A 12,270-nucleotide genomic window follows, 5' to 3' on the forward strand; every position below is an offset into this window, starting at 1 on the left:
ACTCAGCCAAAAAATGGCCCTTTTCGACGAGGAGAAGGGGTATGTCGATCCAGTCATCGACAACGAGCGGTACGAAGACAAGTACTTGCAAGCAAACACCTTATTTCACTCGCTAAAACGGGCTTGCGAACAAGCCAACGATCGTCACACGCCTTGGTATCAACGGGGGAAGGTGCTTGTGTTAAATGTAACTCCAAGGAGCACAAGATCTTTATCTGCCCTAAGTTTATGGACTTATCAGTCGAGCAAAACGCACTTTTGTTAAAGCTAAATCCTTGTGCTTTAATTACTTGGAGTTCGGGCATGTGTCACGCAGGTGTGAATCCGAATTCACATGCAGAACTTGTCACAATCGTCACCACTCTCTACTACACGTAGAAGATTCTACTGCACACGCCGCTGTAACCAGAACACATTCAAGGGATGAGGAGCAGCGCGACCTCGGCCCTCCAGAGGTTACAACGGTGACCATCAGCAACATTGCTCGTGTACAAGACACTCTATGCGCTGAATCTTCGTACAACGGATCAGCTACTACTACACAGCCACAAGGGTTACGGAAAAGCGCATTGCCCACAGCTCTAGTACTCGTTCGCATCGCCAAAGGATCACATATTCCTGTCGGGTGCTTATGGACAGTGGCTCGGAACTGTCATACATACGCGCTTGCCATCACGAATGTTGGTGTCGGGAATTTCTTCGATCAAGGCTGAGACAACTAGAGGCTGCAGCGCACTGGATATTTAGTCAAGAATATCAGAACACACAATGAAGGAACGTGCCCACGTACTCAGCAAAATTACCTCCACGTTGGCAACACACAATATCAACGCCTCAGCACTTAAGGCGTTCAATGGCTTGGAGCTTGCAGATTCTGACTACCAATCGTTGGCGCCAGTAGATAATCTCTTGGGCAGCGATTGCGTTTGGACCGTGTTCACTGGTAAAAAGCTGTTCGACCATATTTGGATGGGTCATTCCTTCGATCGTGACTACAGGCTCTTCATCTACAACGACTGCCAAAAGTTCTGTTCTTCTATTTCAGAAAACCATGGTAAAGAAGAGGGGAAGACCACCGCACTGACTACTCCGGAGGTCATCTTATTGACACCGATCAAAGCACTGTCTCAGCGGGTCTCATCCTGGACAAAAATGGTTCGCATTGTAGCTTACTCCCTACGCTTCATCCAAAGGATCAAGGCTATTAAGTCAGGCACGCTGACAAATTGCAAGGGGCTCACCTTTGAGGAGATGCAGGCTGCTCGCATTCTTTGCCTTCAAGAGGCTCAAAAACGCTTCAAGAACGACTACAATCTACTGATGGAGAACAAGCCACTTCAGAGTCGCTCCCAGCTCATCAAGCTTTCACCGATCATTAACAAGGATGGCCTTCTTGGAGTCGTTGGACGACTGGATAATTCACAATTACCAGCTGATGTCAAACACCCAATTTTGATTCCCAAATCGCACAGCATTGCAAGGATGATTTTGGAAAACGAAAATGCGTCAAATCTGTACCCTGGAGTTTCAGCACTTGTTGTCATTATCCGCCAAAAATATTGGGTCTTTGGCGCACGCAACCTCATAAGGAATCTGGTGCACAATTGCATCAAATGTTTTCGCCAACGAAATCAAACAGCACAACAATTCATGGCCGATCTACCGGGGATTCGCATTACAAAGGCACTTCCCTTCCAGCACTCAGGCTGCGATTACGCTGGACCATTTATTCTCAAGGAAAGAAGAGGGCGAAATCCACGGAAAACTAAGGGCTACATATGTCTGTTTGTCTGCCTCGTAACATCAGCCATTCACTTGTAACTGGCCACCGATCTCAGCACAGACACCTTCATAGCATGTCTTCGTCGATTCATGTCTCTGCGTGGCGACAACGGGACGACTTTTGATGGTGCCAAGCGGGCTTTAGATGAAATGCAGCAACTTTTATCTTTACAGGTGCATCGTAATACAGTAGCGCAAACTTTGGCCACCAATGCCATAAAATGGAACTTCATACCTCCACACTCGTCACACTGGGGCGGAAAATGGGAGTCAGCGGTACGTTCTGTGTAATTGCACCTTCGACTCGTCGTGAAAAGACGATCTTGACTTTTGAGCAAATGCAAACTCTAATCGCCCAGATAAGCGCCCGTTGTGCTATACACCTGACACTGACCTCACATACTTGTCGCCAGCCCTCTTTCTTATTGGACGCCCATTTACAACTTTTCCAGAGGGTGATCTAACTCATTTGCCAATCAATCGCTTGCACTATTGGCAACATTTGCAATCCATGTATCAAGGATTTTGGAAACGCTGGCACCAGGAATACTTAACATCGCTACAGCAACGTCACAAGTGGAACAGCAAGGAACGCAACATTTCAGTGGACAACGTCATGCTTGTAAAGGACTCAAATCTTCCACCAGGAGCTTGGCAACTAGCCCGTGTGTTAGAAGCTCATTCTGGACCAGATGGATTTGTACGCGCCGTGAAACTTAAGACATCCACCGGAGAGATGACTAGACCTATCACCAAGCTAGCAGTATTGCCTAATTCTGAAACCGTGTTTCAGGGGGGCCCGGGATGTTGATAAACGCTTTGCAGCCGTTATTTTGAATTCATATATTTGTATTTAACTTAAGTTTGGAATTTTTTAGTGTCATATACCATTTGTGCTGCGCCATACTCTTGAGAATTTTTAGTGATAAGACTACAGCCAAACATGTCGGACACGCAGAAACCGTCTGGTTTAAATAAAAGTAATACAGTCCACTCAAACTCGGGAATTAAACGTTTTAATTCATCACCACACACAACACAGCAAAATAGTATTCAAACTCCTCAAATTGTGCATATAATCGAATCACCGAGTTGTGAACCATTATTAATCGTAATTTGTGCAATTAATATCAAACAAGGTATAAAAAAAAGGCAAAAATGATAACGAAAAGTAAAAAAATTGCTCGTATGTTAACTAAGTTGCTAAAATTTCTAAGGAAATATTAAAAATTGCTAGATTTGTGGCTAATAGCATTTAAAAAGAAATAAAAGTTGCAACTTTTTTTAAATTTTCCAGAAATAGCACCTTGTTTGCTGAAGTGGCAGCACTGCTTTACTGTCTGCGCCAGACGAACCTATTCACAATTCAGCAGATGACAACGACGATTCCAAGTTGAGCTACATTTCAAGATGGCAACGTGTAAAATTCATTAAGCAGCAGCTTTGGCGTATGTGGCCAAGGGACTACATCCGCAACGCTGGAACCTTGCAAGGGTTACTGGAGTCATCTTTGGGCGAAACAACCAAGCGGTCGAAGGTCCTCTGCGCAGGAGAGTACATAAAATAGCTTTACTTTGGGGGGGAGTATGTTGGAAGAGAATAGAGCTAATGTAACATTATTGTAACAATCAGCTTAAGCTTACGTGTGTTACAGCACAACTCATAGTGTTGTGCAACATGGCTTTGGCCTTTTCCCACTCTCTTGAAAACTCTAAAGGATTACAGATCGCGCACACTTTCATATACAGCTTTAACTTTGAGATGCGCCGGCGAATATTTACTAGATCGGCATCTGATCGAACAGTTTTTTAATTTTTTTTGTTCTTCGAGATATAGTAATAATTTGTTATTTCATAATTGCGGCTTAAGTTTTATTTAAATCGTAATACTATATAATTTGCCACCAAAGAAACACTTGGAAATTATAAATAAATAAATAACAAAAAAGTTGTAATTTTTCTACTTATAAATTATTTTTCTATTTGTCCGCTTCTTCGCAAACTAGTCTCTCAGTTTAAATGGTATATGCTTAAACGTTGTTAAGAGTTGTATTTCTATGCAGGTTTTATAAAAGTCGAAACGAGAGATTGGTCTTCTATATCCTATACCATAGGAAAACACGAAAAAAAATATTTGCTGTTTTTAAATTTTTTTAGTTCTTCGATATATGGTACTTATGGTTTTATGGTTTATTCAGACGACTATATCAAAAGGCTTCCATGGGAACAATCAAAATATTCAAAAAATTGTATGAAATAAAAAATTTAACTTCTCTAATTTTCAATCTTTTTTTTTAACATAGTAATGGTTTAATAATTCAGATTTACTCTCTTAATTTTATTGAAATCGGAAAACGACTCATGGTTGTCATAGGAACGATCTAAAAATTGAGACTCATCAAATTCTCCGCCGTCATCTCTTGACAGACTGCCCTATATTTTTGGCTTCACTTAGTTCTATTCTGCGCAGTTGGCGCTGTCAGTCAAGCCGGCAGCGCGCATCAGTCTTATATGTTAGTATGGTTTTTTATTAATAAATAAGTAATACAATTTAGTATTAACCAGACAAGCCGCAATGAACATATAATAATGCACACTTAGATTTTATGAACCGTACGCTCTCGATGCCGTAAAAGAAGTGAACGAGAATATTGAGAGAGCATGAGAACAACGAACAGGCGAGAAAGAAGGAGCATATTGGAATGTGCGTCACCTTTTTATACACATACATTTTAGGAAATATATATGTATGCGTGCATAATTATCCATGTGACTTTGCATATTTGAACACGCAAATTTCAACACGCTGCCTAAAAAGTTGCATTGATTATCCCTTCGATTCCTGACATGAAGTTGTGCTTTAGTTTTAATTTAATTCTTCATTTAATTTTTTTTTTAATTCTGGGGATACATTAAATCCAGCAAGAGTTGGTGAAACGCAGTAAGACACAACTAGATCCAAAAAAAAATTAACATAAGTAAAGGTTTTACTTAAGATTATTTGTAAATATGAAAACTGAAAATAATGACAAGAACTTCATGAGATCCTTTTAAAAAAATAGCCAAGTATACAAATTCGATTCAATTACTTAAGACTTATTAGATATAAAAATTTAAATTAACAACAAAAGGCTTCATGAGATATATTTCACGTTTCGCTTCTAAATGGCGATGAATTTTCACCAACAGTTCACATGGTTCGTAGTTAATTTTTTTCAGAAAATCTCAGCTGGCTTCTCAGGGAAATGAACCGTGCAGCTGGTAATGGCTTCGTCAATATATCGGCTAATTGCAGATCTGTGGGGATATACTTTACACAAATTAGTTTCTTTTCAATTTGCTTTCTTGTAAAATTATATTTAATATCTATGTGCTTTGTTCTTTTATGGCAAGTAGGATAATTTTCAAAACTTATAAAACCTTGGTTGTCTTCATAATTGTAGATACATTTCATTTATTAGTGATTTAAGCCAAAGAGCTTCTCTTACACCTTCAAACAAGACCATGTATTCAGCTTCAGTAGATGAAGCAGCAACCGACTTTTGCTTCATGGTAATCCATGAAATCAAACAACTTTTAAACATTTTAAATAGATACCCAGTGGTACTTCTTCTGTCAGTTTCATTTCCAGCCCAATCGGAAATTACATATCCTGTAAGAATATTATTAAAATCTAAGCTTGAGATTGAAAGATCCCTTCAGATATCTAAGAACTCTTTGTTTTTTGTATATCTGCTTAGAATACTTATTGAAGTTCTTAAGTCGGGCCGTGTACATAACATTACGTACATCAAACAACCAATTAAATTTCTACACGGTGCATATCAAAGTTCTTCTGATTGCCGTATAGTCCAACTTGCTTGGGAGGGGAATACCAACTGAACTACAATCTTACATATTAAATTTTCTCAATACATTTTTAATATATGCTGACTGACTGAAACAATCTATCCATCTATAAATTATCAGTTATCCATAAGTTTTATAAATTTTTATGCCAATAAAGTGTCTAATTTCCCGTAAATCATTTGAAACTTATCGTGAAGGTAAGATTAAAAATTTTACATTGTATCACATTTGTTTGTTGCATTAACTATGTATTTCTCGAAATATCTCCCTTATCCAGAATGTAAATTCAGGCCTTTTGGAACGTTCATGTAGATTTCATCCTTTAGAGGTCGGTTTTAAAATGCAGGTTTTACATCCATGTGATGAATGAGAATTAAGTTCATCTTGTATAGCTCTCTCCCAGAAAGATCTGTCCGCATGAAACTTAAACTCATCAAAGGAATTAGGAATATCATATAAGCATTTTTGAGTATTCATAAGACATCTTTCTAAAAATCGATATGATAATTTGGGTTTATGTACATTTAATTTTTTCACAGCGCTTGATTTCATCTTCCTTTTTATTTACTTTTTATTTATCACCAGTTTCAACAACTGGATCGGCATTCTCAAGACATGTGGAATTTTCATTGAGTTGTTCATTTAACTCAGAATCAACAGATTCATTATTTTCCACCAAAGGAAAATCCAACTCTTCATTTTCTTTAGTTACAGATTCATTATTTTGTTCAACAGTATTACACTGAATATCAATGCAAAACTCTTGATTTTAACATGTTTATTTCATTCACCAAAACATCTCTTGCTGTCATACATTTCATCATCATACCTATTCCACAGTTAATAACCATTTGGTTCATATCCAGCTAATAAATCTTTTATTGACTTTTCGTCAAACTTTCTTTTTCGTACTTTATTCAATTATAATTATTATTGTTATATCACATCTCAAATGGTGTTTTATTTATCTTTTGCAATGCTCTACTTGGGGATCTGTTAATTATCTCTTAAAACAGCCTCACCCAAAAGTTTTTATTGAGTTTAGCATAATTGATCATAGATCGAGCCTTTTCGGTGACTTTTCGAATCATCCGTTCTGATACACCATTCAATTCTGGAGTATGAAGAACCGTGTAATGTTATAGGTCCTTGGCTGTGTGTTTTGATCGCCAAGTTGATCGTACACAAAAACAGAAATTTTGGTCGCTGGTTGACTATTGAAATTTGCTAGTTTGTCGGTAAGTTGAAAGCAGTTACAAAATAGAGTCCGCTAAAAAACTTTCCATTAAAAATTTGTTGCTAGGTCGCCTAGTTGAATTAACAAATTCAAATGAATTTAGAATGCTGAAATATTTTTTTGTGGCGTGCCGCAAGTACAAAACCAGTGGCAATAGTCGCCGCAATAAGTACAATAGCAATTGGGCTGCGGAGAAGTGAATACGTCAAGAGTTCTTTTCGTAACAATTTTTTTGGGTTGTAACGTAAACACCTAAACGGTGTACGATTCAATAGTTGGTAGTATGTAAGGTTATAGGTGTAAGCGACTTATCATGAATAATATATATTAAGTTAGTAGTATGTAAGGTTAAAGGTGTAAGCGACGTATTATGGATAATAAATGATATGTTGAAACCGAATATTAAGTTCCAAACCCGAGTGGCAACGCTAGCCGATATTTAGTAAGTTAATAGAAAATACTAGAAAGTAAGAAATATACACGAAATCCCGAACGCGAGAAAAAGGGAGCGTGGGGAAGGTGGCCATACAACGATCGAGTTGACGGTCTCTTATGTCGGAATGGTAAGACGAGACAGACGTGTCTCTCGCAGTAATTTTCCGTGTAATCCGAAGTAACGCCTCGACCGCGCGATGGCACGCGGAATGTAGATAAGTGGGTTGATCAGTGTTTTGAGGTTACTGTACATAATATTCCTCTCCGTTAAGTAAATACGGTGTAGCGGACTCGTAGGAGGGTATTAGATGAATAAAACAATCTAGTGAAAAATAAGGAAAAGAATAAGGAAAAGAAGCTGTACGTGGACACCCGACATTCCCGATTGGTCAATCATACCGCCATCCTTTTCCCCCCACGTCCGACAAACTCTACCAGGCTTGGCCTCGCCCGAAGGTCCAGCCCGGTGGGTTTTTGGCCTCCGGTACGTGGAAAACGACTTGCGCGCCTGGATTACCTAAGCGATCAATGACGTCACCCACCGGTCCCACCCGGTGTCCCGGCTTGGCCTCGCCCGAAGGTTTAGCTCGGTGGATTTTTGGCCTCCGACACGAGGAAAACGACCTTCAGGCCCCAATCGCAGAAGTGACCAGTGAAATCACCCGGCGTTTCCACTCTCGTGAAATCGTTTGCCCGGCTTGGCCTCGCCCCAAGGTCCAGCTCGTTGGATTTTTAACTCCGGAGCAAGATACGACGTGATCAGCTCCGACATCACTCTTTCTCCCGACGTCCATGAGAACCTTCGGCGTGACCCCCCAAACGACTCATTCACTCGTTTAATGAAACTCTCTAGTCCGGTGTTTCGGTGTTTTACAAAGTGTTTGTAAAGGAATCCTGGATCTGACTGAGATCTGTACCCCGGCCAGAGAGCATACAGGGTATAACTTGGGGTTTATATAAATCTTCTTGGGTCAAAAGGTATTTTCTTGGGTCTACTCTAGATTACAACTTTCAGTTACATGGTTTAGCCTATCATAACAAAATAATATGGACTCAGATGTCTTGCGTTTAACTATTCCTGCATATCGGCATGCAGTTGGTGTAAAGACGTGATCGATCGTGAGTTTAAATTTATGATGGGTCAGAACTGACACATTTGGACACAAACACTCGTGGTCCTGCGCTTGTTAAGGTAGGCCTATATCAATAAACGACCCTTATCTATTTAACCCATAAATGCTGATACAGCTGCGAGCTATTTTCTTTTGGCGACAACCTTACAGCTTGCGTAATTTAATATTTGCAGCAGCTTTACAAGCTGAAAACAGCTGAACTGTTTTTGGCAATGTTAAGGCAATGTAGACCGATATTAATAAACGACCCTTATCTATTTAACCCATAAAAGCTGGTACAGCTGCGTGCTATTTTCTTCTTGACGAAAATCTTACAGTTTGCCTGAAGTTTGCATAAAGTACTCATCTTGCATTAACTTTCGACATCTTAACCCAAGCACACAACACAGCAAAATAGTAATCCTTGATTGTGTGTTTTGATCGCCAAGTTGATCGTACACAAACACAGAAATTTTGGTCGCTAGTTGACCTTTAAAATCTGCTAGTTAATTGTCTGTCGGCAAGTTGAAAGCTTGCCGAATTTAATATTTGCAGCACCTTTACAAGCTGAAAACAGCTGAACTGTTATGTTAAGGCATAGTGCCGGATCTTATTCCTCCGTTTTGTTGACTTCCCAACGAAAGGCAGCTTATTTTATTTTGTGTAAATGCGCCCATCGCAGCCGACGAATGGCGGCGAATATCAAAAAGTTTTGCACCTACTGCAGGATTACAATACGCACAGTATGTATGTATCAGTGCAGTCCTTGCGAATCCATTGCTTGAAGTACTGATATTGCATTACCTTTCGGGTTCTTAACCCAAGCACACTGTTGATGAGCGCTTTGCAGCCGTTATTTTGAATTCATATATTTGTATTAACTTAAGTTTTGGTATTTTTTAGTGTCATATACTATTTGTGCTGCTGTGAATTTTTAGTGATAAGACTACAGCCAAACATGTCGGACACGCAGAAATAAAAATAATACAGTCCAATCAAACTCGAGAATTAAACGTTTTAATTCATTATCATATCTTCGGTCCTTTTCGCCAAATAAACTAATTGATTAACATGGATCAATTAAAACTACTGAAGGCAGCAAGGAGCCGTGCGAAAGCAAGCATCACGCGTTTGCTAACGGTGTCACAAGATCCACGTGCTGGATCACCCTGGGAACTGGACGAAATTACAGTGTCATTGGATTGGCTCAATACCGTTTGGAAGGAATTTGAGACACTCAGCCAAAAAATGGCCCTTTTCGACGAGGAGAAGGGGTATGTCGATCCAGTCATCGACAACGAGCGGTACGAAGACAAGTACTTGCAAGCAAACACCTTATTTCACTCGCTAAAACGGGCTTGCGAACAAGCCAACGATCGTCACACGCCTTGGTATCAACGGGGGAAGGTGCTTGTGTTAAATGTAACTCCAAGGAGCACAAGATCTTTTTCTGCCCTAAGTTTATGGACTTATCAGTCGATCAGAGACGCACTTTTGTTAAAGCTAAATCCTTGTGCTTTAATTACTTGGAGTTCGGGCATGTGTCACGCAGGTGTGAATCCAAATTCACATGCAGAACTTGTCACAATCGTCACCACTCTCTACTACACGTAGAAGATTCTACTGCACACGCCGCTGTAACCAGAACACATTCAAGGGATGAGGAGCAGCGCGACCTCGGCCCTCCAGAGGTTACAACGGTGACCATCAGCAACATTGCTCGTGTACAAGACACTCTATGCGCTGAATCTTCGTACAACGGATCAGCTACTACTACACAGCCACAAGGGTTACGGAAAAGCGCATTGCCCACAGCTCTAGTACTCGTTCGCATCGCCAAAGGATCACATATTCCTGTCGGGTGCTTTTGGACAGTGGCTCGGAACTGTCATACATACGCGCTTGCCATCACGAATGTTGGTGTCGGGAATTTCTTCGATCAAGGCTGAGACAACTAGAGGCTGCAGCGCACTGGATATTTAGTCAAGAATATCAGAACACACAATGAAGGAACGTGCCCACGTACTCAGCAAAATTACCTCCACGTTGGCAACACACAATATCAACGCCTCAGCACTTAAGGCGTTCAATGGCTTGGAGCTTGCAGATTCTGACTACCAATCGTTGGCGCCAGTAGATAATCTCTTGGGCAGCGATTGCGTTTGGACCGTGTTCACTGGTAAAAAGCTGTTCGACCATATTTGGATGGGTCATTACTTCGATCGTGACTACAGGCTCCTCATCTACAACGACTGACAAAAGTTCTGTTCTTCTATTTCAGAAAACCATGGTAAAGAAGAGGGGAAGACCACCGCACTGACTACTCCGGAGGTCATCTTATTGTCACCGATCAAAGCACTGTCTCAGCGGGTCTCATCCTGGACAAAAATGGTTCGCATTGTAGCTTACTCCCTACGCTTCATCCAAAGGATCAAGGCTATTAAGTCAGGCACGCTGACAAATTGCAAGGGGCTCACCTTTGAGGAGATGCAGGCTGCTCGCATTCTTTGCCTTCAAGAGGCTCAAAAACGCTTCAAGAACGACTACAATCTACTGATGGAGAACAAGCCACTTCAGAGTCGCTCCCAGCTCATCAAGCTTTCACCGATCATTAACAAGGATGGTCTTCTTGGAGTCGTTGGACGACTGGATAATTCACAATTACCAGCTGATGTCAAACACCCAATTTTGCTTCCCAAATCGCACAGCATTGCAAGGATGATTTTGGAAAACGAAAATGCGTCAAATCTGTACCCTGGAGTTTCAGCACTTGTTGTCATTATCCGCCAAAAATATTGGGTCTTTGGCGCACGCAACCTCATAAGGAATCTGGTGCACAATTGCATCAAATGTTTTCGCCAACGAAATCAAACAGCACAACAATTCATGGCCGATCTACCGGGGATTCGCATTACAGAGGCACTTCCCTTCCAGCACTCAGGCTGCGATTACGCTGGACCATTTATTCTCAAGGAAAGAAGAGGGCGAAATCCACGGAAAACTAAGGGCTACATATGTCTGTTTGTCTGCCTCGTAACATCAGCCATTCACTTGTAACTGGCCACCGATCTCAGCACAGACACCTTCATAGCATGTCTTCGTCGATTCATGTCTCTGCGTGGCGACAACGGGACGACTTTTGATGGTGCCAAGCGGGCTTTAGATGAAATGCAGCAACTTTTATCTTTACAGGTGCATCGTAATACAGTAGCGCAAACTTTGGCCACCAATGCCATAAAATGGAACTTCATACCTCCACACTCGTCACACTGGGGCGGAAAATGGGAGTCAGCGGTACGTTCTGTGTAATTGCACCTTCGACTCGTCGTGAAAAGACGATCTTGACTTTTGAGCAAATGCAAACTCTAATCGCCCAGATAAGCGCCCGTTGTGCTATACACCTGACACTGACCTCACATACTTGTCGCCAGCCCTCTTTCTTATTGGACGCCCATTTACAACTTTTCCAGAGGGTGATCTAACTCATTTGCCAATCAATCGCTTGCACTATTGGCAACATTTGCAATCCATGTATCAAGGATTTTGGAAACGCTGGCACCAGGAATACTTAACATCGCTACAGCAACGTCACAAGTGGAACAGCAAGGAACGCAACATTTCAGTGGACAACGTCATGCTTGTAAAGGACTCAAATCTTCCACCAGGAGCTTGGCAACTAGCCCGTGTGTTAGAAGCTCATTCTGGACCAGATGGATTTGTACGCGCCGTGAAACTTAAGACATCCACCGGAGAGATGACTAGACCTATCACCAAGCTAGCAGTATTGCCTAATTCTGAAACCGTGTTTCAGGGGGGCCCGGGATGTTGATAAACGCTTTGCAGCCGTTATTTTGAA

At 41.0% G+C, this 12,270-nt stretch overlaps 1 protein-coding gene across 1 annotated transcript; it reads left to right on the forward strand.

The window, feature by feature from the left end:
• Positions 1-10,418: 10,418 nt before the first annotated feature.
• LOC121467235 lies at positions 10,419-11,471 on the forward strand. The gene is made up of 2 exons (XM_041708556.1): positions 10,419-10,638; positions 10,696-11,471. Exons 1-2 carry the CDS (start codon positions 10,419-10,421, stop codon positions 11,469-11,471), a joined length of 996 nt encoding a protein of 331 aa, XP_041564490.1.
• The last annotated feature ends 799 nt before the right edge of the window (positions 11,472-12,270 follow it).

Source organism: Drosophila elegans, unplaced genomic scaffold, assembly GCF_018152505.1.
Source record: "Drosophila elegans isolate 14027-0461.03 unplaced genomic scaffold, ASM1815250v1 contig_271, whole genome shotgun sequence".
Taxonomy (NCBI): Eukaryota; Metazoa; Arthropoda; class Insecta; order Diptera; family Drosophilidae; genus Drosophila; species Drosophila elegans.

Coding starts and splice junctions, on each gene's coding strand:
- LOC121467235 (XM_041708556.1), top strand. CDS start 10,419: ATGAAGGAACGTGCCCACGTACTCAGCAAAATTACCTCCACGTTGGCA. Junction 10,639..10,695: donor GATGGGTCATTACTTCGATC/GTGACTACAGGC, acceptor CTTCTATTTCAG/AAAACCATGGTAAAGAAGAG.